The sequence below is a fragment of the Callorhinus ursinus genome, unplaced genomic scaffold (genome assembly GCF_003265705.2).
Source record: "Callorhinus ursinus isolate GAN/ISIS: 27379988/994484 unplaced genomic scaffold, GSC_fseal_2.0 scaffold77, whole genome shotgun sequence".
In the NCBI taxonomy this organism is placed as follows: domain Eukaryota; kingdom Metazoa; phylum Chordata; class Mammalia; order Carnivora; family Otariidae; genus Callorhinus; species Callorhinus ursinus.
Window position 1 is genome coordinate 412,343 of NW_027397139.1, and position 27,525 is coordinate 439,867.

The 27,525-nt window shown below is 55.2% G+C and overlaps 4 protein-coding genes across 13 annotated transcripts in view; 2 read left to right on the top strand and 2 right to left on the bottom strand.

The window, feature by feature from the left end:
* Positions 1-13,977, bottom strand: part of LOC112815236 (adenylate kinase isoenzyme 1) — a 14,891-nt gene extending 914 nt beyond the window's left edge. Inside the window, exons 1-5 of one of the 9 annotated variants that reach the window (XM_073887263.1) lie at positions 13,602-13,967; positions 12,046-12,245; positions 11,364-11,477; positions 10,574-10,738; positions 9,023-9,314 (exon numbers count right to left, since the gene is read on the bottom strand). In XM_073887263.1, the coding sequence (XP_073743364.1) occupies positions 10,601-10,738; positions 11,364-11,477; positions 12,046-12,213 (420 nt within the window). In that variant the 5' untranslated portion in view covers positions 12,214-12,245; positions 13,602-13,967 and the 3' untranslated portion in view covers positions 9,023-9,314; positions 10,574-10,600. Of the gene's footprint in view, positions 1-1,028; positions 1,176-9,022; positions 9,315-9,336; positions 10,234-10,282; positions 10,362-10,573; positions 10,752-11,363; positions 11,478-12,045; positions 12,246-13,601 lie in introns of those variants that run through there. The other 8 variants (XM_073887265.1, XM_073887266.1, XR_012376601.1 and 5 more) reach the window with 8 other exon arrangements.
* A 2-nt stretch (positions 13,978-13,979) lies between these two features.
* Positions 13,980-23,271, top strand: GTF2F1 (general transcription factor IIF subunit 1). 2 transcript variants are annotated; one of them, XM_025861027.2, is made up of 12 exons: positions 13,980-14,295; positions 14,377-14,423; positions 14,993-15,065; positions 18,328-18,521; positions 19,534-19,704; positions 21,019-21,203; positions 21,798-21,951; positions 22,036-22,217; positions 22,324-22,397; positions 22,478-22,616; positions 22,815-22,932; positions 23,016-23,271. In XM_025861027.2, the coding sequence occupies exons 1-12, from the start codon at positions 14,284-14,286 to the stop codon at positions 23,218-23,220; spliced, it is 1,554 nt and encodes a 517-aa protein (XP_025716812.1). In that variant the 5' UTR covers positions 13,980-14,283; the 3' UTR covers positions 23,221-23,271. The 2 variants fall into 2 exon arrangements, with proteins under 2 accessions (XP_025716812.1, XP_025716813.1); XM_025861028.2 differs by having other exon boundaries at positions 22,039-22,217.
* A 2,576-nt stretch (positions 23,272-25,847) lies between these two features.
* On the top strand, positions 25,848-26,385 carry PSPN (persephin). Its single transcript, XM_025861046.2, has 2 exons — positions 25,848-25,980; positions 26,078-26,385. The coding sequence occupies exons 1-2, from the start codon at positions 25,848-25,850 to the stop codon at positions 26,383-26,385; spliced, it is 441 nt and encodes a 146-aa protein (XP_025716831.1).
* A 253-nt stretch (positions 26,386-26,638) lies between these two features.
* ALKBH7 (alkB homolog 7) overlaps positions 26,639-27,525 on the bottom strand; it is a 1,849-nt gene continuing 962 nt past the window's right edge. Inside the window, exons 2-4 of the mRNA XM_025861029.2 lie at positions 27,274-27,447; positions 27,061-27,185; positions 26,639-26,869 (exon numbers count right to left, since the gene is read on the bottom strand). Of these exons, the coding sequence (XP_025716814.1) occupies positions 26,707-26,869; positions 27,061-27,185; positions 27,274-27,447 (462 nt within the window). The 3' untranslated portion in view covers positions 26,639-26,706. The remainder of the gene's footprint in view (positions 26,870-27,060; positions 27,186-27,273; positions 27,448-27,525) is intronic.

Genomic DNA, 27,525 nt, shown 5'->3' on the forward strand with positions numbered 1-27,525 from the left:
CTTTCCCTTCTCTCTCCCCCACCCCCTGTAGAGTTTTGAAGCAGATGTTTGTTTGTTCTTTATAGATGTTGTAAAAGCCTGATAATGGTGATTGGAAATTACAAGCTTTGTGTTGTGTTTTTGCTTTCCTTCCTTCCTTTTTTTTTTTTTTAAGAAAAAGAATTATAAGAAAAAATAGTTTTCTGCAGGCGCATTGTGCTTTCCTAACTCCCCCCCACCCTTTTTTTTTTTTTTTTTTTTTTTTTGGTTAAATAAAGTGCTTTTTGTCTAAAAACTGCATGCTGGCCGCAGTTGTGTTTGTAGGAGACAAGCTGAAGAGGAGCAAGGGTTGGCCAATCAGAGTGGGGTCTGGGCCCCCCAAAGACCGCTCTTCTGGTGTTGTCTTGCAGAAAAGGGAGCAGCAGGGTGAGCCCCAGTGGAGTAGTCCCCCCACCCCCTTTCCCTGTGAGGACGTGGGGAGCAGCACACCCAGGAGAGGCTCTGGGGACAGGTGCTTCCGTGGATGCAGCCTGCCGCCCCAGCAGACCCACGGCTGTGTGTGCCTCCCAGGAGTCAGGCGGGCCTCGTCTCTCAGCGGGCCCCTGTGCAGAAACCAGGCCTGTTAAAAAATGGCCCTGGTTCCAATGCTTGGTGGGAGGCTCTGGCCTCCCAAGGGTGAGGACCGGATATGGAAGAGTGAACTGAGGGGCCGTCTGAGCTGTCTGGCCCAGGGGCAGTCATCTTGAGGCCTACTGTGTGGCTGGAGTGCTCTCTCTGGGCTTAAGAATTGAACGCTAACAGATCAGGCTTCACATTCAGAAGCCTGGGCCCACAGGCTTCAAGGGCAGCCCCAAGCAGGAGCCCACACAACAGCTCATAGCACCCCCCGCCAGGCCTTGTCCAGGTTGGTCAGGAACCTGCTCCTGTGGGGGGCCCCCCAGCCAACCCACCCCTGTGGTGCCACGGCCCAGAAAGGGGCTGTCAAGTCTGGGGCCTCGTGGGGAGTCAGCTCAGATTAAAACCTGGCCTGCCATCACCAGATGTCTTACCTCCCAGGCACTGCGCCCCTTCTGAACCCCGTGTGGGTTCTGGGATGAGGGCGAAGGCAGAGCCCCCAGCCCCTCCCATCACTGCAGGCTTTCAATGATGGAGCAGCACCTAGCAAAAATGTTTTCTGGAGCTGCTTCTGCCAAGATCTAGAGGAGGGGGAGTGAAGGGTCAGTGCTGAGTCACAGCAGGGACACTGTTCTCCACCCCTCCAAAAGGGGGAAGCAGGTTAGCAGGCCTCTTCATTAAGTGCGGGCAAAAAATCGAGGTGCGTGCAGTGCCAGGGCCATGCAAGTGAGGGGAGAGGGAAATGGGTCAGGAAGGCTGCAACACAGTGTTACATGTCACTAGCAGCTGGCCAGAGGTGCGGTCCCTCGGAGCAGGCCACAGGAGGGCAGAAGGCGGGGGGAACTGCCTCCCCCACCTCACCCCGCCCCCCACCCTCCCTCCCCAACCTCGTTGGTCAAAACTAGTTCCACAAGACACCCTCCTTTCAGCCTCATCTCACACTCTTGCCTTCAGTGGGAAATGGGGACAACAAAGTTGAATGTCTTCATAGATGTGTCACTTTAAGAATTAAGATACCCCTACCTTCCCTGGGGAATGTGTATGGCTGGACTTGAGCTGTGGTTCGCCAGTTGTCCTAACCTTGTATTTTGTAGATACATTCTAAAATGTATTTTAACGTTGCAGCTTTGGAGATAGTAATTCTGTTTAGGCCTCAAAGGTCATGGCCGGAAGGCCACGGCCTGTGCCCATACTGCCCAACCGAAGGAATGGGAGTTCCCAAATTTCCCAGTATACATAGTGGGGAAACAGGCCCAGAGAGGTCCAGGATGTGGGCCACGGCATGACCCCTGTCTTGTTCCCTTGGGCAGTCAGTCGGTGGGGTGGGAGGTGAGTGGCAAGCAGGGAGTACCTACATTACAGAGCAGGTTCTGCTGCTGCTAGAAGGTCAAGACTGGCTCACACAACGTGTAGTTTGTCTCCAGGCGCTGGCGGATGGCCGCCTCACAGTCATCTGCCCGGTGCTCTACGCGGCCCCGGCGCAGCACTCCGAACCATCATGTCCATGGAGCAGTCAAACACGATGACGCTGTCTGTGGCCCGGCCCACCTAGGCACCCGCAAACGGGGCTGGGCGAGGAAGGGGCTAGGTGCAGTGGCTCCCTGACCCCTCTACCCTGAAATCAGGAGTCTAGAATTGTGCGGGCCCCCTGGGTTCACCTGATTTTTTAGCTCCAAGTTAGTGTTCACATATTTATTTTTTGAGATAGGTAGGACCCTGGCAGAGGCTCAGAAGTAAACAACACTAACAGGGAAGAGTGAAGACTTCCTCACCATCCCCAGCCACCCAGTTTCACCCTCCCTGGAGGCAACTCCTTCCTGGAGTTACCTACTATTAGGGACATATACTGTAAAAGCAAATGGGCTCCGATGTCCTTTTTTCTCCCTTTTTATACAAGTGGTGGATACTGATTTGCCTTCGACTTCACTCAGTATAACTGGAGATGTTTCCATACTGGTACATGAGGAGGTTCCAGCTGTATGGATGTACTATAACTTAGTTCTAGGCCGATGGATATTTGGATTGAAATATTTCTTCTAAGATGGGTTTAAGCATTCCAGATACTTCCACTGGGTAAGGTACAAGAACCCCCAGCTCAGGGGCGCCTGGGTGGCTCAGTCGTTAAGCGTCTGTCTTCGGCTCGGGTCATGATCCCAGGGTCCTGAGATCGAGCCCCGCATCGGGCTCGCTGCTCAGCAGGAAGCCTGCTTCTCCCTCTTCCACTCCCCCTGCTTGTGTTCCTTCTCTCCCTGTCTCTCTCTGTCAAATAAATAAATAAAATCTTAAAAAAAAAAAAAAAAGAGCCCCCAGCTCATCCTTACCCATACCACTGCTCTGACCTCCCTGACTGGTCTCAAGGAGACCTTCCTAGATCTCCATGTCTGCCCACTGTGAGCTCTACCTCCTACAAGTCCCTCCAGAATTTCATTGTAAAATAGACTTCAATGATGCATTAAAAAAAAAAAAATTACAACAAAGTGGGATTCATTCCAGAAAGCAAGGATGGTTCAATACAATTTATTGTATTAACCAATGAGGGAAAAGGCATATGATCCTCCTCATAAACACAAAGAGGGCAATTAACAAAATAGAGCATGCAATCAGATTTTTAAAGAGGCTAGGAATTGATAAATATCTTTAGCCAACATCTTAATGGAAATTTGCTTTCCCACTGAAATTGGGAACAAGACAAAATTGCCCACTCTTGCTCCTATGACTTAATAAGGTATGAGATTAGCTAAAGCAATGAGATAAGAGAAATCACTTTGAGAAACCTGAATTTGAAAGAAGGGAGGTAGAACCATGTCTGTTTGCAGGTGATGTGATTATATTTCTGGAAAACTCAAGACAATCAATAGATAAACCAGCGTAGACTTAAGAAAATTTGACAAAATATTCGCTAAAAGTAACAGAATATAATACTAACGCACAGAGGTCAACAGTCTACATGTACGCAAAAATCACCAGTTAGAAAAGAAGGCCCAGCGTGGCTGGGTGATAGACATTGGGGAGGGTATCTGCTACGGTGAGCGCTGTGAATTGTGCAAGACTGTTGAATCATAGATCTGTACTTCTGAAACAAATAACGCAACATATTTTAAGAAAAAAGGAAAAGAAGAAGATAACAGGAGAGGAAGAATGAAGGGGAGTAAGTCAGAGGGGGAGACGAACCAGGAGAGACGATGGACTCTGAAAAACAAACTGAGGGTTCTAGAGGGGAGGGGGGCGGGGGATGGGTTAGCCTGGTGATGGGTATTAAAGAGGGCACGTTCTGCGTGGAGCACTGGGTGTTATGCACAAACAATGAATCATGGAACACTACATCAAAAACTAATGATGTAATATATGGTGATTAACATAACAATAAAAAATTAAAAAAAAAAGAAAAGAAGGCCCATTTACAATAGCAACAAAATGAAATATAAAATGCTCAGACAAAACTTTTCCAAAAATGTGCAAAGTCTTAAGGACAATCTTTAGGGAAAACTTGGATAAGATTACCCCTAAATAACTCAAAGGAGACTTGAACAAAAGAAAGATAAAAATGTGCATGGGTAGGAAGACCACATCATAAAGGTGTGAGTTCCTGAATTAGTTTGTAATTTCAACGTGATAACATATTTTTAGTTGAATTGGCTGACTCTAACATTTGTATACAAAATCAAACACAGGGATGTCCAAGAGGACCTAGGCAAAGAAATCCAATGGATAGTAGGGGTGGGAGAGGAGGTCTGGAACCCTAACAGATACTAAAGTCTAATAAAGCTGCCATAACTAAGACAGCAGGGCATAGGGGGGATAAAGAGACCCCTGGAACAGAGTAGCATCCATAAATTGACCCAAGTGAATACGGAAAGTTGTTACATGGTGAGGGTGGCATCCCGAATAAACGGAGAAAGGACAGCCTATCAACTAGAGGATCCTGGAACAACTGGATCACGATTTGGAAAAAGGTCAAATTGAACCCTTACCTCATTCCAAAAACTAGGATAAGTCCTGAATGGATCAGAGATATCAATGTAAGAAACAAGGTCATACAAGTACTAAATGAACCATGAGTAGATTCCCTTATAAGCCTAGGATTGGGGGGGGGGGGGCTGATCTTAAAATCCTGAAGAAATAACAAAATATGATAAATTTGATTAAAAATTTAAAAACAACTTTTGCATGACAGAAAGATACCATAAAGCAAAGTCAAAAGATAACTGACAAAGTGGGGGGAAAAGATTTGCAATATAGCCCAATATAAAGAGTTCCTAGAAATCAAGAAGAAGAGACCAACTCTCTGTCAGAAAAAAATAAATAAATAAAGCTAAAGATATAAAGAGCACACAAAAGAAATAAAAATGGCCCTTAAACTTTGGGGAAGATGTTCAGCCTCACTCATAGTAAGAGAAACTCCCATTTAAACTACCCCAAAACAGCATTTTGCACCTAAGCAGGGTGACAAACATTCAAAAATTCGGCAGCATCCTCTGCTGGTGCGGGTGTGAGGAAAGGACACTTTCATCTTTCGCTGGTGGCGGTGCAAAACAAAGACCGTGGTGATAGCTAGCAAAATGATCCACACGTTTCTCTTTAGTCTAAAAACCCACCCCAAAGAACCTATTGTAAAGATAACTAGCAAAAAAAGAAAAGAAAAGAAATGCCATGCGGAGGTTATTTAGTGTTGCATTGTTTGTGGTGGCACAAGACTGCCAACAGCTTTTGTCTTCCAACATGTTGTCCAACAATTTATTGTCAGTGGGGGATCAGCCGGATAAACGGTGGCAGTGCCACACCTTGGAAGAGAAAGGGAACAAGGAAGTCTTCGGTGCCCATAGGAGATCTGCAGGATATATTGTAAAGTTAAAAAAAAAAAATGAAGACAGGTATATACAGAACTCTAGTTTTTGTGTGAGGAGGAAGATCTGTCTCTCTCTCACATGCACACACACACACACACACACGCACACACACACACACACACACGCGCGTGCGCGCGCACATGCACACACACACACACACACACACACACGCACTGGCTTTATATTTGCAAAAAGAAACGCCAGAAAGACAAACCAAACACTACTGAAAATGGTTGCCCATGGGGGTTGGGGACGGACAGGAATGGCTGGAAACGAGCTCTCTCCGGCGTACCTTTTTATGTGGCTCTGACTTTGGAATCATTAAATAATGCAAAAATTCAAAAGTTAAATTTAACAAAGCAATCCATAAATATCCAAAACCAAACAGAAACAAATGGACCCAACTGAGTGTTATTGTCATGCATAACTACACAGAGAAAATAATTATTTCGGGCAACTCGGTGTTTTTTGTGTACATCCACAGTGAGGAATATTACAAGGAAAATCAGAGCCGCAGAGAAATCTTAAACTTCCTTCAGTCGTTTTGGTCTTAGTAGTTAATATGGGTACATTCCTTGGAAACTATTTTGCATCTGATGGAAAAATGTGAATGACCGTGTTCATGGTTTTAGGAATCCGGCGTTTTAGGGAAAGAGAAGGCACAGTCATGGTAAGTGTGAACTGGAAACATCAGTATGAACTTGTGATATTTTTCTTCCCCTTTCACACGTTTGTGTTTTCCAGCTCTGTCCCCTGGAAAGGCCTGGAAACGGTGGCAATGGGCACCCCTGACCCCCAGAGTGGACGCCACTCAGAAAGGGCTCCTTCGAGGCACGGCCAGTTCTAGGATTCAGCGGGAAGTGTGAAAGGTGGCAGGGGGGGAGGGGAGGGGGGCACGTGGCTGTGTCAGAGGACACACGTGTCAGCGAGAAAGGGTGCCCCCTGGCCACCGATGTGACAGCTCTCACATCAACAGCGACAAAGACCCGTGAGTTCATAGCGATGACAGAGAACAAAACAAGGAAGGCAAAGTTGACCAACCTCGTGGGCGCCATCGGGAGGAACCAGGACACCAACGCCTTAGTCTGAACAATAGCCTTCGTTGAGGAAGGAGACCCCAACAGTCCTCGGTGAGGAAAGAAATTTCTTCTTTAGGGAAGGATTCCCCGCTAATCAATGTGGAAAACATGACCAGCAGAGAAAAACCTCTCTCTCAAAATAAATAAATAAATCTTCAAAAAAAGAAAAATCAAGGTGTCCACCCAGCTAGTTCCTTCTGAGACTCCTTTCCTGGGCTTTTCCCTGTGTCCGCCGCCCTCTGTGTGTCCATGCCCTAATCTCTTCTCGTAAGGACACTGGTCGGATTGGATCAGGGCCCACCCTAACGACCTCTTGACTTGCTCACCTTTTTGAAGACCCTCTCTCCACCCATGGTCACATTCTGAGGTCCTAGAGGTGAGGGCTTCCACATACAAATTTGGGGGGACACCCTTCCAGCCACTACGGACCCCTCACTAAGGTAGTGGCAGTCGGACACATGGGAGCCTCCTGGAAATTACGCAAGACAAAAAGTACTGAACCACAGTGCTCTACGCCAAATTCACCCTGCTTCATCTGCCACCACGTAGGGGAGGAGCCAAACCCTGAGGAGCACAGAATGTCATGGAATTGGAAGGACATCGTCAGAATTGGACAGATGTCACAAAACTGCAAGCACGACACACACTCTGTTTTCCCACTTTCTCGAGTCCACCACCTGTGTCCCAGTGAGCATTCGGGGGCCCGATTCCTCCAAAATAACACACTCAAACACATTTAAGAGATAATCCAACCAGGCCAAAGAGACAACTAAGCATTGTGTGCCACCCGACACACAGTTCCCGTCAATGCCTACAACACCTGCTTGAAGAAATGGCATCTGAGTCCCCAGCGAGCGAGAGTCTAGACACACCACCGACTGATAGATCTAGTGGCGAGAGGAACGTGGTAAAGAATGCTTTGCAATCGGCAAAATCCAGGCTGTGCGAAATGAGGAGACCCGAAGCCGTGGCTTCTTCAATAAACCCGATGGCAAGGAAAACAGAAGCAGCCGCGATGGAAGGAGCGCCGACTGTTGACAAGGACCGTGAGACATAGCGACCCACTGCACTGTCAGCCTTTACTTAAATCCTCATTAAACCCAGACGTCAGAAGACAGAGATTTTGAAGATGTTCACGGAAATTTGAATATCAATCAGTTGTTTGAGGACGTGAAAGATATTAACGTGGGACAGTGGGAAGTGTTTTGATTTTGCAGAAATCTTCATCTTTTGGAAAATATATACAAAAATATGTACGGATTCAAAAACACACACACAGACACCCAATGTATCGAACCTGAATCTGAGTGGGTCGGTAGTTAATTTTGCGTGTGCAGCGCAAATGAAGGCTAGAGAGACGAGTTAAGGAATACCACGAGTCAGGAAGCCCCTGGACAAATCTGAACAAATCAGAATCCCAGGCTCTCTGGTGCGTCAAAGGCAGGAGGGAAGCAAGCAGAGCCGACGACCTGCCTTGGATTAGGAGACACCTAGCGAGGTGTGTGCCTCGTTCTCCTCACAAGTCTAACCTGATGGAAACCAAAGAGACATTCTTCAGACACTGGGGAAACTCAGAGGTGGCCTGGGCATTGAATGGTCTCGAGGTATGCATGTTAACCATCTCAGGAGCGTCTGGGTGAGGGAGCGCCCAGAATGGGACCTGGTATCTGCTTCAAAGCACACAATCAGCAACTGCAACAAGACTTTGTGTGTGTGTGTGTGTGTGTGTGTGTGTGTGTGTGTGTGTGTGTGTTTTAAAGATTTTATTTATTTGAGAGAGAGAGAGAGAGAGCAAGGGGGAGGGGCAAAGGGAGAGGGAGAAACAGGCCCTCCGCTAAGCAAGGATCCTGACGATCCTGGCTCGATCCCAGGACCCCAGGAGCATGACCTGAGCCCAAGGCAGATGCTTCACCGACTGAGCCACCAGGCGCCCGCGACAAGATGTTTTGGCGCAGATAAGGCAAGTGTGGCCAGACCTCGATGATGGTTTGATCTGGGGACGTGGAGACCCCTGAGATCGTTCCAGTTGTGTGTGTGTTTGAAATCTGGCACCAGAGATACCAAAGATGGCCTTGTGGGTTTTTCCACTCAGGGAGCACGCGCACACACAAGTGCACAAGCGAGTCCCCTTCCTGGTGAGGACAGTGAACAGGTGCCTTCATTCTCCTGGGTGCTTCCGAGTGCAAGTCTTGGCGGCGTCAATTTGCACTTCGAGGTCAGCACTGTTACTTACAGCACTGCATTCCCCCAAATGCCTTTTTCTACTTTTTGCCGGGCGGGGAGGGCGGGCAGTGAGAGCCCTTCAGTGAATGGAAAGAGAGCATCCCTTGCTCCGGAGGTAACTAAAATCAAATACGCAGCAAGGCTAACAGTCTGGTTGTGATACTGGACGATGCCACCCCCTGGGGGGAACTGGGTGAAAGGTACAGGGCAATTTCCCGTGAGCCTCTAATTAACAAAAAAAAATTTTTTTTAATATATAATTATTTAAGTCTACTTCTGTGAACAGGGGAGTTTCCCTGCAGGTGGCACTTTTGGGAGAAACAGGGACCCAGAGAAATGGGTCCCGTGTCTGGGCGTTTCGGGGCGACTGGTCACGGATGCTCCAAGCAAGTCCAACCTGACGATAATCACCGGAGCTGCACGTGGTTATCTGGTCCTCCTCGCCGCCCCTTGTGCAGAGTGCTTCCTGGTGGGGAGTCCCCGCGTGCTCATTTGACATAGGCCACCCACCCCGGGGCCTCGGCTCCCTGGAGCGGTGTTCTCAGACAGGTGCACAGGTGACCGAGGCGATCTTGGAAACAGACAGGAAACTGTCTCGGGAATCAGCCTTCCCCATCTCCCCACATCGAGGAGATGCCTGTAGCATTTCTGTCCATATTCGCTGTTGAGGACACTAAGGCTTGGGAGGCCGAGTCTCGTGCGAGTCACAGACAGGTGGAGAAAGTGACCGAGTGTGACCCGAGCTCCAAACCCAAACAGCATCAGAGACCGCCCTAAAAGAGACACTCCAGCCCAGCAGGGTCGGGATGGAAGGACCAAGCTGGGTGCCTCCGGGGACCCCTGGACGGACCAAAGGCAGGGGCCTCCAGGGTCCTCAAAGGTCAACAGGGGCCTGGCAGCTCACAGAGATCTAGAAAATTCTCCACAAAGAAAATCCACTCTCCTAACCCAGAGCCCTGTTTATTTCATTTTTGCACTTTTGGCAGCCACACGGGCACAAGAGGAATGCATGCGTTCTGCTCCTCTTAGCATAAAACCCCAACACAAGTATGATCTTACATGGCAGATGGCACTCGGCCTCCATGATGGAGAGGCAACCTTCAGGGGTGTAGCGGGGAGACCACCGGGAGGCGGAGAAAGGTCCCCCACTGACATAGTTAAAATCTAGGCCTCAGAACCAATTGCTGTGGTGTAAGGCCTGCGTCTACCACCTAAATTATGTGATCCCAGGCAAGTCGCCCGAACCCTCTGTAAAAAAGCAGGATGCTGATGGTGCAAGAAACATTTTTTCTGGAACATTCCGAAAGATCAGAGCTCCTCCGTGTAGTGTCAAGAACAGCGCTGGGCTCAGGAAAAAGCTCAAGATGCATTCATGCTGCTGTTGCCATGGGGACATGCAGGCCCTGCGCCTGCCAAGTCAGGCGATTTTCAAGGGAAGCTGGGAGTTTTGATGTGGCATCTCCTCAGTTTTGAAGCTTGGCCTTAAAAACCTGTAGAGTCCAAACCAAACCCATCGGTGGACCACATGGGGCCTGAGGGTCAGGGGTGTGCAGCTTCTGGTCTGAGACTTTGCGGCACCTGTGGAGTCCGCTGAGCTGGCATCGAGGGCTGGGGCCTACTGTAGGGTGGGCGCCGGCCCAGGGCTCATAAGGATGGAGAGATTCATGAGCCCGGCCTTTGCCCTCAGAGCGCCCGGACCAGGAGAGGGAGCCCAATATTTGCCCTGAGAGTCATTTCAATGAGCCCGACAGAAATTGCTCCCAAGCAGGTGCAGACAAAGGGCAGGGCCCCACCTGCCCCAGCCCTGGGCAACCTCTGTTTGATTCCCACCTGGACTTCTTTGAAGGCATTTCGACCCTATCCAGCAAGTTCTGGAAAAGCCTGGAGGCTGACGATCTGCCAGTTCCTCTTGTCCTGCTCGGCTGTTTCCAGACGCTCCAGCCATGGCTGTTCCGGCGTGTGGATGGGCCTTCTCATGAAGTCAGCGCTGCTGGCCTGCAGAAGTAACCTGAAGAAAGGTAGTCCGACTCGCCGGCACTGGCTGGCTCCTCCTTGCACAGCTCAGTTGTCCGATGTCCTCACTTCAAGGAGGCCAATGGGGACCACCCAACCCAAACAGCCCATTGAGTCCCTCCAGGATGTCATTCTGTCTCCTGCTCTTGACTGCATTTATTGCTGCCAGAAACATCTCTTTTGTTCAGCAAGTCATGCATTGGTCAGTGCCTGTCTACTGGCATCCTAAGAGCAGGGACTGAGGCTGTCCCATGAACTCCTAAGGACAGAGCTTGTTCTCTACTGTTTGGGGACAGGTGGTTAAATACATAGATGAACGAATAACTATACTCCATCCTTGTGGCCCAGAGAGGATGCTAAATCCACGTGCTACTCAGTGGGCAGATAATCTATGTGCAGGAAGATACTAATATGACTGTCCCGGCCAGCTCACCAGGTTCTAGAAGCTTCCAACAATCTCCTGACTGTCCCTTGATAATATAAAATGCCACTGCCCCCTCCCCATCTCCTCTCCCCCGAGTCTCAGCCCTTCTGACTCCATCTGAGGTGGGGAGGGAGGAGTGGCTTCACACCTCACCACACACTCACACCCCCTGGGGTCACTCACAATGCGCTCAAACTCCTTGGCCTGCCTCAGCTCCCGCAGGAAGCCGTCAATGAGGAAGCCCCGGCTCTCTGGGCGAGATAACATGGCGTTGCAGATCATGTCTAGGATGATGCCCTGGGAAGGAAAGGGGTGGCGGCTTCAGTGCCCCGGGGTCCCTCACCTACATGGCCACCTTGTCAAGTTCTCTCCCTCAGTTTGGACGTCAGCTGAATCCAGGGAGTACCTGCCCTCTCCAGGGCCTGGGATTCTGGGTCTGCTCTCGTGCCCTGGGGCGACTCTGATGCACAGATCCCATCTACTGGGCAAGTGGCTACTGTGTGCCAGGTACAGGGGTGACCTTCATTTTACAGGTGAGGAAACACGTACAGAAGGGGCCGGTGATAGAGACGCCCAAGGTCACAAAAGGAATAAATACTAGCAAACTTTACCGAGTGCTTGTGAAGTGCCAGGCACTTTGCCACGTGCAATGACGTCAGCCAACCCTCACAACAGACTCCTGCTGTGGGTCCAGCTGGTCTCCCCTTTTTACAGGTGAGGACACAGAGACTCAGGGCAGCAAGGCAGTGGCCAGGCCAGGAGCCGTAGCCTTCTGGGCCCATCTGCTTCCACAGGGCTTCCAGGGAAGCTCATCCTAATGTACCCCCTTCTTCTTCCCTCTGCCCCGGAGCCTGTGAGCTCTCACCATGGGCACCAGGAGCCCCTGCAGCATGATGTTATGGATCTTCCGGCCCCGCTGGGTGCTGCGTTGGGCCTCCTGCCGCAGCAGCTGGCCCAGCCCCACATGGCAGAAGCCATATTTGGTCGCCATGTTCTTGCACTGTGTCCCTTTGCCACAACCTGGGCCACCCATCACGAAGATGATCACGGGGTACTTGAGGATGTCTGGGGGGCCCAGGGAAGAGGTGGGGAGAGGGTTTGGTGCCTGCAGGGGCCAGCATGCACCGATGTGACTGTGTCCACAGCCTAGTGTGTGTCCTTGGTGAGTGACACCGGACACGGGTCTCCTGGCATACCCACTTTTGCCCTAGGGTGGCATCTGGGGGTGCATATCCATGCCCAATGGTATATCCAGGCATGGCATGCATTAGTGCTGTTATGGGTCGCTGTGAAGCAGATGTGAATTTGAGCAGGCCAGGCCCTCTGCACACAGCATCTCCTTGAAGAATCTCAATGACTCTCTCATCCCATTCTACAGTTGTGGAAACAGGCTCAGAGCAGGGCAGGAACTCGCCCATCCTCCAGACCATCCCATACCACCCTCCTCTTCCTCCACTCTGCTCTAGCCCCAGTGGCCTCTTCTGTCCCTTAAACTTGCCAGACTCAGCCCTCTCCTGCTGTGCCCCCTGCACAGTAAGTCCCTCCTCCACTGCCTTCAGGTCACAGCCCCCCCATCACGCTTTCTCTAAGAGACTCCCTCCCCATCATTCCATCCCAGAGCCCCATTTCTTCCACAGCAGCGGCCATGATCAGCAATGATTTTGCCTGTTTACTTGTTCTTGTCTGTCTCCGCCGCCAGACTCTATACTCCATGAGGGCAAGGACTATTTCTGTCTTGCTGGTCCCTATGTTTCTATTAATTGGCACAGTTCCTGACTTATAGTAGTGGGTGATGAGTAAATGAACGTCCACGGCTACCAGGCATGACCATGGAGTGCAGTAGTTTATAATGCAATGTTAGTGTCTTGCTTCCCTCCACCTTGGCTTAGTGAACTCCTAGCAACTCACAGGGCCCAGCTTAAATCTCCCCTCCTCCCTGAGACCTGAGAGCCAGCTCTTCTTTTTCCCTGTGGCAGCCGTGTTCCCTCCTGCTTGTAGATGCCATTTTCTGAGACTGTCTCCTTCACTACACTCTCATCTCCAGGCCAGGGAGCTAGTTTGACACATTCACCCTGGAGTGCCCGGAACCCCGCACAGCAGGTGCCCACGTGGATCAAAGCATGGCTGTTCCTTGAGCATGTGCAGTTGTGTTACTATCACGGGGGGGGGGGGGGGGGGGGGGGGGGGTTCTATCACGGGGGGGGGGGGGGGGCGTGTGCACGCTGGACTTGGGGTGTGGGACACCTGCAGCCCCTCATGCCCTTCACAGCCTCCTTCCATCCCCCCCACCCCAGTGGACCAGCCGCCCCCGCGATGTTACCCTTTTCCTGGGGTCTCAGGGCCCTGCCCATCTGGGGCAGCTTGGACCTCCACAGACCCATCCCACCAGCGGCCCGTGGGGTGGTCGCGCTCCATCCCTACCCAGGCCCTGACTCTTCCTGGCTTGGCTCAACGTCACAAGGGCCCGATCATTTGGCGAGATGATGAAGTGTCCCCGGGGCAGAAGGAGGAAATGAACCCAAAGAGGCTCAGGTGGAGCCGCAGCAGCTTGCTGCGGAAGAGGCCTCGGTCGCTATGGCGACGCGCCCTCCTTGCACTCACTTCCGGAGTGGAGTGGCGCATGCGCTGGGCGCCCGCGACCTCGCGAGGAAGGCTTAGTGTCTCCCTCCCCTCCCAGGATGCCCCGCGGTTCCGGGTGTGACGTCGAAGGAGGCGTGGCCACATGGCTGATTAAATTAACCGCGCTATATAGCGAGGCGAGACCCCCCCCCCCCCCCCCCGCGAGCGGTAGACGGTGTGATTGCTAGCTCGGGGTCGGGTTGGGCTCTTCCTTCTGGAAAGCGACGGGGGTACGTGAGGCGGAGGGAGGTTGCCATCGCGACGCGGCCCGAGTTTCGGTTCCAGGTTAGGCGCAGGCGCAGACGTGGCCGGAGTGGTCCCCGAGACGGACGGCCGACTGAGCACCGCTTCTGGGGAGCTGCTCCCGGGATCGGTGGCAACCGGGCTTGGGGTCCTCGATCGGGGCCAGAGACCCCGACACCGCGAGGGCGGCTTTCCCGGGCCAGAGGGACGCGGACCGGACCCGAACCACCGATCGTCACCCATGGCGGCCCTCGTGAGTATGCGGCGGAGTTGGGGGGTCCCGGCGGCGGCCTCTGCAACCCCTCACTCACCGTCCTTCCTTCTCTACCCGCAGGGCCCCAGCAGCCAGAACGTCACTGAGTATGTCGTTCGAGTTCCCAAGTAAGTCCCTGAGCCCTCTTCCCACTTCCCCCGAGAAGGGATCAAAACCTTCCTGAGCTTCTAGGCATGCCTGGCACCTTCTGTGATTCTCCCTCCTAACTAGCCAGGGACCTGGGGACAGGGCCGGGGTTGAGCCGAAGCCTCTGTGGGGGCATCCTGTGTTTTGAACAGAAGGAATGCATGAATAAACGAATGAGTACATTAATAGGCGGTAGGATGCAGCCTCCTGGCCTGGCATTCCCTCGGGCAGGAGTGCCTTTTCCCCAGTTGTGACTCCTTTGTTGGTCCTCGGGAAACCCGGTTCCAGGATTTTCCTCCTCTGGGAAACATTCGCTGCCTGCCCTCCCCCATCCCCAGGGCAGAATTCCCCATTATTCCCACATCTTGGGCTACCCCAGGTCTTTGTGCCTCCTTCTGCTCTTCTTCAGCATGGGTTGGGGGAGTACGGATCTGTTCCCTGTCAGACTGGGAACCCCTGAGGGCTTTTGTGGGTCCCCAGCTTTGCTGAGCCAGGGAGTGTTTGTTAAATGAATGAAGGACTGAGCACTGCCTCTACTTGCCCATTCCAGAAACACGACTAAGAAATATAACATCATGGCCTTCAACGCAGCTGATAAAGTCAATTTCGCTACCTGGAATCAGGTAAGTCCCTGTTGTGAGTGAGTGCGAGAACCTGATCGTGCACTTGGTGGTTGCAATAGATGCTTAGTTATAGTAGTAACTGAGGCTTGGTTTCCTCCCCGCGCCCTGAGTGGAGATAAGATGATGTACTAAGGCCCAGGCTGAGCTGCTGGGTGTCCCTGTGAGGAAGATTGGGCAGGCCCCACAGGAGGCCTAGTGAAAGGAAAACATTTAGAATTTGTGTCCACTGACAGGCATTTTTGGTCTGGAGTTATCTGGGCAAGGGAGGGGGCTGCATCCTGCAGATGGTTTTTGGAAGCTGTCTCTCTCCATTGGTGCAGCTATAGCAGAATACCCCGGACCGGATGGCTTATAAACAACACACGTTTGCTTCTCACAGTTCTGAAGGCTGGGAAGTCCCAAGATCAAGGTGCCAGCAGATAGATTTTCGGGTCTGGTGAGGGCCTGCCTCCTGGTTCATGGATGGCTGTCTTTTTACTGTGTGCTCACCTGGCAGAAGGGGTGAGGGAGCCCTCTGGGGCCTAAGGGCACTCATCTCATTCACGAGGGCTCCACCCTCATGACCTAATCCCCTTCCCAAGGCTCCACCTCCCGAAGCCATCACCCTGGGGGTTAGTTTTCAACGTATGCATTTTGGGGTGGACCACCAACATTCAGTCTATAACAGAAGCCATTAAAGGGTTTTAAACAGGGCAGTTACAGTGATCTGGGTGCTGTCAGGAGACAGGCTCAGACGAAGGGTGTGCAGGGTGGAGGCGTCGGCTGAGGTCCAGGGGAGTGACCTTTGGGCCTGGAGCAAACAGCGGTTATGAGAAGTGAGTGGATTCTAGTGTGTTTCGAAGTGGAGCCAACATGATTTGTTAAGGATTGGATGTTGAGGGGTGACAGGGCCAGATGGATGGAGTATTTGAGAACTCTGGTCCCGACATCGTATGTTAGACATCCAGGTGGAGATGGGAAATAAGCAGTTGAGCATATGAGTTGGGAGACTGGCAGGGAGCATCTGGGCATTTGGAGCTGCATTTAAAGCCACGGAGCCTGAGCCAGCCCAGCAGAGGAGTTGGCCCCAAGTCTAAAGTCGGCAGCTTCAGACCTTCGCTCAGTCGGGTGGCTCCTACTGCTCAATCTTGTTTTCCAGCACAGGTCTCTCTTTGGACTATTTTTAAACGTCACTTCATCTAGTTGAGCAAATGAGGCCATTGGACATTGGGTAGGTGAATGCTTGCCCAGGGCACCCTCTTCCGTTATAGGGTGCCTGCCTCCCAGCATCTCCAGCTGCACACCCATTCATATACAAACTAACATGCTCCCCCAAAGTCAGGTCTCACCTAAATTATCCAGAGAGGGTGCAGGGTTTCCAAATCCCTGATCACTCAGTGGGGGGCCATCCTTTATCACTAATCATCCAAGAGAGAAATAACCCACCCATCGGGGGTACCCAGCCCCCAAACAACACTCATCGCTAAGAAGAATAACCTGGTAAATACTTTGGGAACATACCACCTACCATCCCTCATTAAGCAGGAGGGCCCCTCTCCCCCGACCCATGAGAACCCAGAGGAGCCTACCCCTCAGTCACCCATCATCTTGAGGTGCAGCACCTGAGTAGTTATCACCTCTTGAGACACGTGACCTCCTAGCCACTAGGAACGTGGGGGTTACACATACCCCATTCCCTGGTCATCATGGGGGGACATCACTCATCACGCCTTGTTTTGACCACCTGGAGGTCACGCCCCCTGAAAATCTAGTCACGGGGAGCTACAGCCCCCAGAATTCTCATTGACTAAGAGGCATACTCCCTAAAAAACTTAGGAGGATTACATTCCCTGGGGAAAAACGAATCCACTGGGTTCTCACTAATCACCCGAGGGAGGGGGCAGGTACAGGCGTCTAAGCGCTGTCAACCACAAGGGACATCCCTTCCCCCAGTAGCTTCTCCTCACCCACGGCAACTCGGGAGCGGACCCCCCCCCCAGATGCATTCTTTGCAGCAGCTGTCCCCAGAGACCGCGCCCTGGGCTAGTGGTGAACCAGCCCAGCCGGGGCCCTGCCCTCTGGGGTGACCGCCTTCAGAGAATCAGGCCTGTTTACCCCCCTTTAGTAATGAGGCATACCCTGAGCTGGCTCCCAGAAAAGGAGGTGCAGGAAGGACAATGATTCCTCCCATCCCCTGGGGATGCCCTAATTCTGGCCCCAGCCTGGGTAGCTTGACCCGGGATCAAAGGCTGGCTTGGTAGCCGTTTTCCCTCCTATTTCGAAGCTTTTGTTCCATCGTCCTCCAGCGTGTGGTGGTGTTGACTGTTGAGAATTTCCGCCACGCTCATTCTTGTCCTTACATATCAGGGGTCAGCAGGCTTTTTCTTGAAGGACCAGCTAATTATTATGCTTGGCTTTGTTGGCTGGGGTCTGGCACAGCCCTTCTGCCCCGCCCCGTACACGGTAAAGACACAGTGATATGTAAATGAGTGGGCGTGGCTGCACGCTAATAAAACTTCGCTTTCCTCCCCCACCCCCCATCCCCGCCACTTCCTGGATGCTTGTAGGATCTTTTTGTTCCCAGCCATCTGAAGTCTCTTGACAGGGGGAAGTAACATCGGTCCTTTGCCTTTTTCAGCTAACATGTCTTCGCAATCGTTCCACACTCCTGGCCCCTCTCTTTGGCTCTTTGCTCTTCCGTTGTGTGGAGACGGGCCTGTGTGTTAAGCGAGTCCCCTGCTGATGTGCGTTAGATTCACTTCCGGTCTTTTGCTGCCGCAGACAGTGGCGCAGCCAACGGCCCTGTGTGTGTGTGTGGCATTTCACCTCCGCCGTCTGGAGGAGGCAGCTTGAGGGAAAGCGGTGTGCGCGTCTGAGAATTTCTAATTGCTGCTGAATTGCCTGGAGATCCAGATCTGGAAAGCAGCCTTTAATGGTGTCTAAATGCAGACAGAGAAGAGGAGTGGGCCGGTTCCAAGCAGGTTCTTTTCATTGTCTTTGCTTTTGTCCTCTCACCAGAATGATCCGTTTTTAACTGTTGATTTAGAAATAGTTTCAGACTTTGAAAAGCTGCGAAATAGACATAGTATAAGGCTTACCCACCTCCCTTCACCCAGATGCACAGAGGGCCAGTATTCTACCCCTTTTTTTTGTTTTGCTAAGCAGGAGGTTGGCTTTGAGTGTCTGCAGCTCAGCCTGGGAGAGGGGGTAAGCGGTGCTCTTGCGGGGGCGGGCACCCTGCTGAAAGTGTCTTTTTCCTGCCTGCCCTGCCCTGTTGCCCCAGGCCCGGCTGGAGCGAGACCTGAGCAACAAGAAGATTTACCAAGAGGAGGAGATGCCTGAATCCGGCGCAGGCAGCGAGTTCAACCGCAAGCTTCGCGAGGAGGCTCGGAGGAAGAAGTACGGCATCGTCCTTAAGGAGTTCCGACCCGAGGACCAGCCCTGGCTGCTCCGCGTCAATGGCAAATCGGGCAGAAAGTAAGCGGTGGCGCAGTGAGTGCCTCCCGCGTCCTCCTTGTGTCCTAACTCCATGGGGCGTCCTCTCTTAACTCCCATGGCTCTCGTGGGGTTTTATTTCTGAAGATGAACCAAGCCGATGCTCATGCAGGATCTCTAGGGACCAGGGTGTGGGAAGCCTGAGAACCCGCCCTGATCACACACAGCGAGGGGTTGCCTGGAGACGGGGTTGTGAGGATTGGGAGGTCGGGTGGATGGAGGGCACTCCAGGAAGAACAGCACGCACAAAAGCACGGAATGGCCTGCAGAGCTCTAGGGACTGTCACAGGGCGGGTGGGTGGTGCAGGACAGTGGATGCCAGGATGCAGCTGGACTGTGGGTGGGCCGGGGCCCTGGGGAACCTTGAAGGTTGTAGGCAGGGAAAGGGCACTCTGCAAGATTTCCCAGACTTTTAGGGCAGAGAAGGGTGAGGGTAGAGGCCAGGAGGAGGCTAGTAGTAGTTCAGTCATGAGGAGGAACATGGAGGCAAATCCGACTGCAGGGAGGGGTCTGACTGCAGGGCTCCTGTTTCACAACTAATCTATCGTGGTCCTTCCAGAAAGGACCATGGTACATACAATGAGGGGAGCCCTGAGCTCGCTCTTTGAGGTGGGGAGTGTTGGGCCTGCTTTCCAGACGTGGAAATCGAGGCTCACACAATTGAAGGGCCAGCCCAGGGTCTTCTGACCTTGAAATTTTTTTTTTTTTTAAGATTTTATTTATTTATTTGAGAGAGAACACAAGGGCAGGGAAGAGCAGAGGGAGAGGGACAAGCAGACTCCCCGCTGAGTGCGGAGCCTGATGTGGGGCTCAGTCCCAGGATCTCGAGATCATGACCTGAACCAAAGTCAGACACTGAACCAACTGAGCCACCCAGGCGCTCCTGGATGTTGCTCAGAGAACCCAGGTGGTTCTGGAGCGGGGGTAGGCCGGGGGGCATAGGCCAGCAGGGGGCTGATCCTGAGGACCAGGCTGTGACCATGACTCTCTGCAGGTTCAAGGGCATAAAGAAGGGAGGTGTGACAGAGAACACGTCCTACTACATCTTCACCCAGTGCCCTGACGGGGCCTTTGAGGCCTTCCCCGTGCACAACTGGTATAACTTCACGCCTCTGGCCCGGCATCGCACACTCACTGCTGAAGAGGCCGAGGAGGAGTGGGAGAGGTGAGTGAGCCTGGGCAGGCCTGGAGGGAGGCAGGACCCAGACGTTGTCCTCTCCCAGCTCCCCAGAAGGGGGCTGAACCACTTGGAAATGGGGTGTGTCACCATAGCTTTCTGTGTGACTGGGAGCTGGGTATTCAGTGGTGACAAAGCCACACTCCACCAGGCCCTCGGGGAGTTCTCAGTTCAGTGGGGAAGACGGACACGGAAGCATCAGGGACACACGGGGCCTTGAGAGAGCTGAGGAGGGGGTAGCTGAGCTGAGTCCTGGAGCAGGAGTTGGCAGAGCAGGGGAGGGTCTCCCTGGCCCACTTGGCTTCCCCCCAGGCGAGAGGGCTATGCCTGGATCACCTGCAGGTGAGATCTATATAATGTAAAGTTTACCATTTAACCATTTTTAAGTATCCACTTTAATGGCATTAAGTGCATTCACATCATTGTACAACCATCACCACCATCCATCTCCAGAACTTTCTCATCTTCCCATACTGAGATTCAGTCCCCATTACACAGTAACTTTTTGTCTCCCTCCCCTGGCTCCCACCATTCCACTTTCCATCTCTGAGTTCGACCTTTCTAGGGAACTCTCATGAGTGGGATCATGCAGCATTTGTCTTTTCGTGACTAGCATGTTTAATTCAGCATAATGTCTTCAAGGTTCGTCCATATTGTAGCATACGTCAGTGTTTCATTGCTGTTTTTTAATTAAAAATAGTTTTAATAGTAAAAAAGACATAAAACTTACCATCTTAACCATTTTTAAGTGTACCACTCAGTAGCGTTAAGTCCCCTCACATTCTTCTGCAACAGAAGAGTATCACTCCTTTTCACGCCACTGTTGAACTTTGTGCTCTTAGATACATTAATCGTAAGACTCTCCGTAGATGCAGTCCTATTTTTTAAAACTTTTGTCACCATGGTAAATAGAAACACCAGTCTCGTTTGTCATAAAAACAAAGGCACCCATAAACTACCATAAAAACACACGGATGTGGATACACTGTGGCCAAATTCTGTTGCCTGAGAAAGGCCCTGAGTTCGAGAGCGATGCTGGGAAACCAACTCCACACTGGGACCTTCTCCTGGAGGGACCCAGGGCAGAGAGGGAGTTGAAGAAGGGCCAGCTCTCCCCAGGTGATTTCAGGGTGCTCCATGCCGTGGTCGTGAGCCCTCTGAGGTCAGATCATCCCTCAGATCGCCTAAGTCCTGTCTGTGGTTCCCCTTTGGGGAGCGCCTGGTGGAGATGCAGGGGGAGGGCCAGGTATCGGGAGCCAGGCCCCTCGTCACCGCCCACCGCGCCCCTCCCCCTGCCCACAGGCGAAACAAAGTCCTGAACCACTTCAGCATCATGCAGCAGCGACGACTCAAGGACCAGGACCAGGATGAGGAGGACGAGGAGAAGGAGAAGCGGAGCCGCAAGAAGGCCAGTGAGCTGCGCATCCACGACCTGGAGGATGACCTGGAGATGTCGTCTGACGACAGCGAGGCCAGTGGCGAGGAAGGTGGGGCCGGTGGAGCCCCCTGGGTGGCTGGGTCGTACTTTGTCAAGGCGTCTTGAGTGATGACTCAGGGAGGTTAATGCCACTGAAGGCAGGCTGAATCCCTCACAGCCCGCTGGGAATGGGAGCGTGACGCAGCGGGCCCCACGGGCCCCTGGGAAGCACCGCAGTTGGTAGGAGGCAGAAAGCAGCGACGGGCACGTCTCAGCGGTGGCCTTTATCGGGACTTCCGCGGGATGGGCAATGCGGGGGGTTGGCGGCGAACCGCTTCCAGATCGGCCGGTTCAAATAGTCCTGGCAGGCCCTGGGCTACAGGGGTGGTTTCTGGTACCCGGTACGGGGGCGGCGGCGGGGGGGGGGGGGGGGGGGGGGGGGGGGGGGGGCAGGGGGGCCGCAGGGAAGAACATGGTGGCCCTGAGGATGCGGGGGAGAGAGAGGGAGTTGGCGGTGGAGACTTGGACTGGTCGGGTGTGTGCGTGCGAGGCGAGTGCTTGGGGGAGTCTCTCCCTGGTTAGCGCGGGCCCCCCGCGTGTCCAGACATCCTCGGATACGCCCACGGGGACGCGTGCCAGCCTGAGCCCCGCTCTGCGCCCCCAGGTGGCAGAGCCCCCAAGGCCAAGAAGAAGGCACCGCCCACCAAGGGGGGCAAGAAGAAGAAGAAGAAGAAGGGGTCCGATGATGAGGCGTTCGAAGACAGCGACGATGGGGATTTCGAGGGCCAGGAGGTGGACTACATGTCCGACGGCTCGAGGTGCGGCGGGCGGCAGGTGGGGGGCCCCGGGCCGGCGGGGCGCCCCGCGTTCCCTCACCCCCCTGCCCGCCCCCGCTCTTCCAGCAGCTCCCAGGATGAGCTGGAGGGCAAGCCCAAGGTCACGCAGCAGGAGGACGGCCCCAAGGGCGTAGACGAGCAGAGCGAGAGCAGTGAGGAGAGCGAGGAGGAGAAGCCGCCCGAGGAGGACAGAGAGGAGGAGGAGGAGAAGAAGGGGCCCCCGCCTCAGGAGAAGAAGCGCAGGAAAGGTGGGTGTCCCCCCCTCCCCCCGCAAACTCCCAGAGCCCCTTGTCTGAGGTGGAGCTGGGGCGGGCGGGCACCGTGGCACTGACGTCCCTCCTCCGGCCCGAGCAGACAGCAGCGACGAGTCGGACAGCTCGGAGGAGAGCGACATCGACAGCGAGGCGTCCTCGGCGCTCTTCATGGCGGTAAGGCCCAGCCCCGGGGCGGGAGCCGGCGGGCGGGCTGTCCCGTCTCTAGACTCCCATCCCCGACCCGATCTCCGCAGAAGAAGAAGACGCCCCCCAAGAGGGAGCGGAGGCCGTCGGGCGGCAGCTCGCGGGGCAATAGCCGGCCGGGCACACCCAGCGCGGAGAGCGGCAGCACCTCGTCCACGCTGCGGGCAGCCGCCAACAAGCTGGAGCAGGGTGAGCAGCCTCGTCCCTCTCGGCCGCCGCGCGCCGGCCACCCGCGCTCCCTCGTCCCGCCTCAGGACCGGAGGCCTGTCCGCCCCCGAGCCCCCTGCATGGGGGGGGGCGGGGCCGGAACGCTGGCACCCCCTCCGCCTGGGCGCCCAGGGGTGCAGCCGCCGGGCACAGGACTCAGCCCCGCCCCTGCTCCCCCAGGCAAGCGGACGAACGAGACGCCGGTGGCCAAGCGCTTGCGGCTGGACCCCGGGCCGCAGAGCCTGTCGGGGAAGTCGACCCCTCAGCCCCAGTCCGGGAAGTCGACCCCCAGCAGCGGGTAAGTCGGCGAGGGCAGCAGGGCCAGGGCAGGGGCGTGCAGGAGCCTCCTGCTGACGCGGCGCCCTGCCCTCGGCCCCTCAGGGACGTGCAGGTGACCGAGGACGCCGTGCGCCGCTATCTGACCCGGAAGCCCATGACCACCAAGGACCTGCTGAAGAAGTTCCAGACAAAGAAGACGGGGCTGAGCAGCGAGCAGACGGTGAACGTGCTCGCCCAGATCCTCAAGCGGCTCAACCCCGAGCGCAAGATGATCAGCGACAAGATGCACTTCTCCCTCAAGGAGTGACGGGCTCCGGCGCCCATCCGCCTGCCCAATAAACAAGCTCCGTCTCTAGAACTTCCTGGGTGCTCGTGTTGTCTGGCCCCTGCCCCCCCCCCCCCCCATCCCAGAGCGCCGCCTTGTCAATTCCAAATCACCCCGGGCAGTTTTCTCAGCGGAGGTCTCTCCGTCTCATGGGCCCGCTCCCTCTGGAACCTTCCACTGCCCCCTAGAGCCTGTTCCTCTTCGTCCTCAGCCTGTCGCACTCACTGAGCATCCAGCCCGCATGGGCACCGTGGGCCGTCTCTCCAGCTCTGGCTTCTGGTTCTGTGTTTAGTTGTAGCTCGTCCCCCTTAACCCATGAAGTGCTTTGTTTCCATGTCTGTTCTCCAGACCTTGAATCATCTTTGCTCCCTTTTCAGATCAGCTGGTCTGTTTTACGCGCCTTGCCGCTAATGCTTTCAATCCCTTCTTTCACGTTTTTGTTTTAAGCATCTGTCTCATTATGGTCTCTGGCAGGTAGATACCTGGTTCCTGACACCCGCGGACATCCTGTGTTACCTTCTGATTCCTCTTCACGATCGATTGTTGTGTTTTATAACTTTGGATGGGGACCTGAGGCCGGCTCAGGGCTTCTGTGGGGGCCTCCTGGGCAGTTGGCTTTGTAGGCCAATCCTGCAGGTGCTTTTTGCCTTTGCTCCCTCCCACCAAGGTGGCCCAGGAGCCCTGGGCTGAGCCCGGGTTCTCAGCTGGTGGGCTCTGGCCCAACGTGGCCACGAAATCCCAAACGCTGTTGTTGCTGATGTTGGCACCTGGGCCCTATTTTTCAGCTTTCCAGCGATGTTTCTAGGACTCCCCTTATTTCTAACAACTTAGTTAGGCATTTATTTTATCTCCCGTTGCTGGCGTTCTGCCTTGGGAAGGCTTTTTGAGTTTGTGGACAGTTTTCATTGAGGGAAATGGAATTTGGCCGTGGTGCCACTTTTGAACCCCTGTTCTGCGTGATCTGGCTGGGGTGGGGGCAGGATGTGGGGCTTCTGCCTTGCCCGAGGCTGGATACTGGGTGGAAAACTTCCCCACCCAGTTCCACAGGCCCTTGGCCGCCGAGCCGAGATGCCAGAGATGACAGGCTAATTCCTAGGAATGTCCCAGGTCCGTTCAGCCTCCCTCCCCATCCTTCCGCCAGGCCTTTTGGGGGCAGCAGGAAAGCAGTGTTGCCCCTGGCCCGGCGATTTTACCCCTGGCCTCCCTGCCACGGGACTGAGGTCTGAGGCCTCCCCAGCCGGGCCGGCCGACGTGCCCCAGTGGTTAGGTGCAAGGGCCTTGTGTTCAGCAGCATCTGGCTTAAAATCCTGCCAGTGTTTAATTCTGGGCCACCTTGGACAAGTGACGGTTTTTGTCGGAAGGTGGTCCCAGCAAGCACCACAGTAACCACACCAGCAGGACGCAGACGGAGTTTGGGTTACTCCCAGTCTTGCTAACCCGAAAAGCGGCTCCTGAGGTTGTCTGCTCACCTGCGTAGGACGAGTTCCTGAGCCCGTGTTTTCCTGGGGAGGAGGGAGGTGACTGGCAGTTTCCGGAGCAAAGGCTCAACTGCTGCGGGTCTGCACCCCTCTCCACGGCCTGGGGTGCACATGCGTCGCACACACACCCCCAGCCGTGGGGAGGCATGCGCAGGTTTTTGCCCCCTGGCTGCAGGCTCCTACCTGAAGTTTTCGCCCGGTCTGACCTACAGGGGCTCGAGCACCTCTTAAAGCACGAGCCCAAGCTCTCTCGTGCTTCCTTTGCCTCAAAGGGAGGCTTGCTCTCGCAAGCTCCTCACTCGAGCAGCATGTTCAACACTAGACGGGCCGTCTGTCTGTCCTCAGAACCTCTGACTGCCCCCCCTCACAGTGAGGGAGGGCCTCGTTTCCCTGAGGTCACAGGGGCTGGGCATGGAAGTCACTGGAAATTGTTGCCGCCTCTCAGACCCTGCAGGCTTACCCTCCCCTCTCGCCCTTATGCCGGGACGGGGCTGAGGTCCCAGGGGCCTCAGGTGGGCCTCCCAGAGACAGGAGGCCCTGCAGGGTGAGCTTCCTAGCCTTGCGTCCCAGGTTCTTGGCTGTCCCCGGGCCTCTCCCTTTTCCTGTTTTGATGCTGGCTCAGCCAGGCCCGGAGACAGGGGCATGATGTCTTAATCCTCCAGGTGGCAGCCATGATGGAGGATCCCCGTCAGCTCGGCCACCTGCTGACCTGTCTCTCCCCGCTACCCCCCTCTACTTGGTGCACAGTGTGGGGACCCCGGAGCCCTGGCACCCCAAGTGGGGAGAGGGTCCCACTGTGGGTCCTCAGTGCCCCCCCCACCTCTTTCCAGAAAGCAGGTGGGGTGGGGGACCCCGCGCCCGCCCTGGGTTGGGCTCTGGCTGCCGCAACCCTCGTAAATCAGGGGTGAAGGGGGTGTCGGAAATGGGTCTGCGGAATGTCTCGATGGGGCGGGGACGGGGTGAGCACTTAACTCTTAGAGGCACAGGGGGTGGGGCAGAGGAACTGGCCTGAGGATGCGGGGTCGTCCTGCCGCTACCGCAGCGGGAACGAAGAGGTTATTTCCCCCGCCCCGGCAGGGGGATAAATTGAGGGTGCGAGGCGTCCCCCACCGCCACGACCCGCCCGCCACGATGGCCACAGGAAGACTCCTACTCTGCGCTCTGCTGCTCCTGTCGCTGCAGCGGGGCCTCAGCAGGGGCCCCGGTGCTTGGGGGGCTCCGGTGGCGGAGGATGAGCTCCGAGGGACCCAGAGGCCGCAGCTGGGTAAGGAGCCCCCTCCCCAGACCCCGCGTGGCTCCCCAACTCCTTCCTGCCCAGACACCGCTTGCTGTCAGCTGCCCCCTGCCCCCCCCCCCCGCAGGTGCCCGCCTGCGCCGAGCCCTGGCCAGCCCGTGCCAGCTGTGGAGCCTGCCCCTACCTGTGGCCGAGCTGGGTCTGGGCTACGCTTCGGAGGAGACGGTCATCTTCCGCTACTGTGCGGGCAGCTGTCCCCGCGGCGCGCGCACCCAGCACGGCCTGACGCTGGCCCGGCTGCGGGGCCAGGGACGAGCCCACGGCGGGCCCTGCTGCCGGCCCACCCGCTACGCCGACGTGGCCTTTCTCGATGACCGCCACCGCTGGCAGCGGCTGCCCCAGCTCTCGGCGGCTGCCTGCAGCTGCGGCGCCTAAGGACGCCTGGCCTGGGGCCCCGCGGCTCCGCGAGGAGCTCTGCGGACTTATTTATTGGAGACCGGAGGGGAGGTGGGCTGCGGGCCGCCCGCGAGGAGCATAATAAAGGAGCTGCGGCCGCAGGACTGTGTTCAGCCAGAGTGTGCCTTCACCCCACCACCTCAGCTCCCAACGCTCGGGGAGGCGGTGGGGCCGGGGGGGGGGGTTCCGGGGGCCGCCCCTGCTCCGCTCGGCCCCTGCGAACAGCCAGTGCGCCTGTCCACTCTCCAACTTTATTCACAAACACGGTGTCTCCGAGAAGCTGGGGGAAGGGCCTGGGGTTCAGCAGGCTGGGGGCGGCTGCCCCAGCTCCCCTGGTCCCATCCCCTCAGGGAGGGAGCGGCAGATCACAGAGATGCGTCGGCGCCGGGGAACCCGACGCTCCCCAAAAAAGGACTCTTCATCCCGAAGAATCTCATGGGAGAAGTCATAACGGGCTGAGCCCCTGCAAGAGAAAACAGGCTGTGGCAGCGCGGGGTGAGGGCAGCCCCTGCGCCAGGTGGACTGCTTGCCATGGGGGAATGATCGAGTCCGCTGGGAGGGCTGAAAAAGAGAAGGTGCTCGACATGCTAGGCGGGCATCTGATAAGCTACGGGGGGGGGGGGTGCGGGGGCGGGCTCCCTGGCTGGGCAGTACCTAAGGATGTAGAGGGAGCCTGGCTCCAGCAAGAGTTCCAGCCACTCCCCTGGCTCCTGGGTGTGTACCAGCCGCATGACGCTGGGAGAGAGTAGGGACAGACCAGCGATGGTGGCTCCACAGAACTGGAAGAGGGGGCATGGTGGCCAGTCAGCCTCTGGCCTGGCCGGTCCACCCCCCGCTGGGAGCTCGAAGGCTCTGGCCTCTGCCCACCTTGATGCTGTCCACGTGCGGCTTGATGTAGCCCCGAGGTTCCAGGTCCAGCACATGCACCGGGGACAGCAGGGTCTGGCCAGAACTAAAGGCGGCTGCTTGCACGCGCTGCAGGATGGCCCGGCTTGCCTCTGACCAGCGTGACTTTTCCGTCTCTCGGAAACCGTGGATGGCCTATACAGGGAGCTTCGGTCAAGCCAGGAAGCACCCAGAGGGAACAGGAAAACTGAGGCACGGGGGGGGGGGGGGGGG

Excerpts from the sequence above, each read along its gene's own strand:
- PSPN (XM_025861046.2), top strand. The coding sequence starts at position 25,848 with ATGGCCACAGGAAGACTCCTACTCTGCGCTCTGCTGCTCCTGTCGCTG. Across the intron at positions 25,981-26,077 it reads GACCCAGAGGCCGCAGCTGG|GTGCCCGCCTGCGCCGAGCC; the intron begins GTAAGGAGCCCC and ends CCCCCCCCGCAG.
- GTF2F1 (XM_025861027.2), top strand. Across the intron at positions 14,424-14,992 it reads TATGTCGTTCGAGTTCCCAA|AAACACGACTAAGAAATATA; the intron begins GTAAGTCCCTGA and ends TGCCCATTCCAG. Across the intron at positions 15,066-18,327 it reads ATTTCGCTACCTGGAATCAG|GCCCGGCTGGAGCGAGACCT; the intron begins GTAAGTCCCTGT and ends CTGTTGCCCCAG.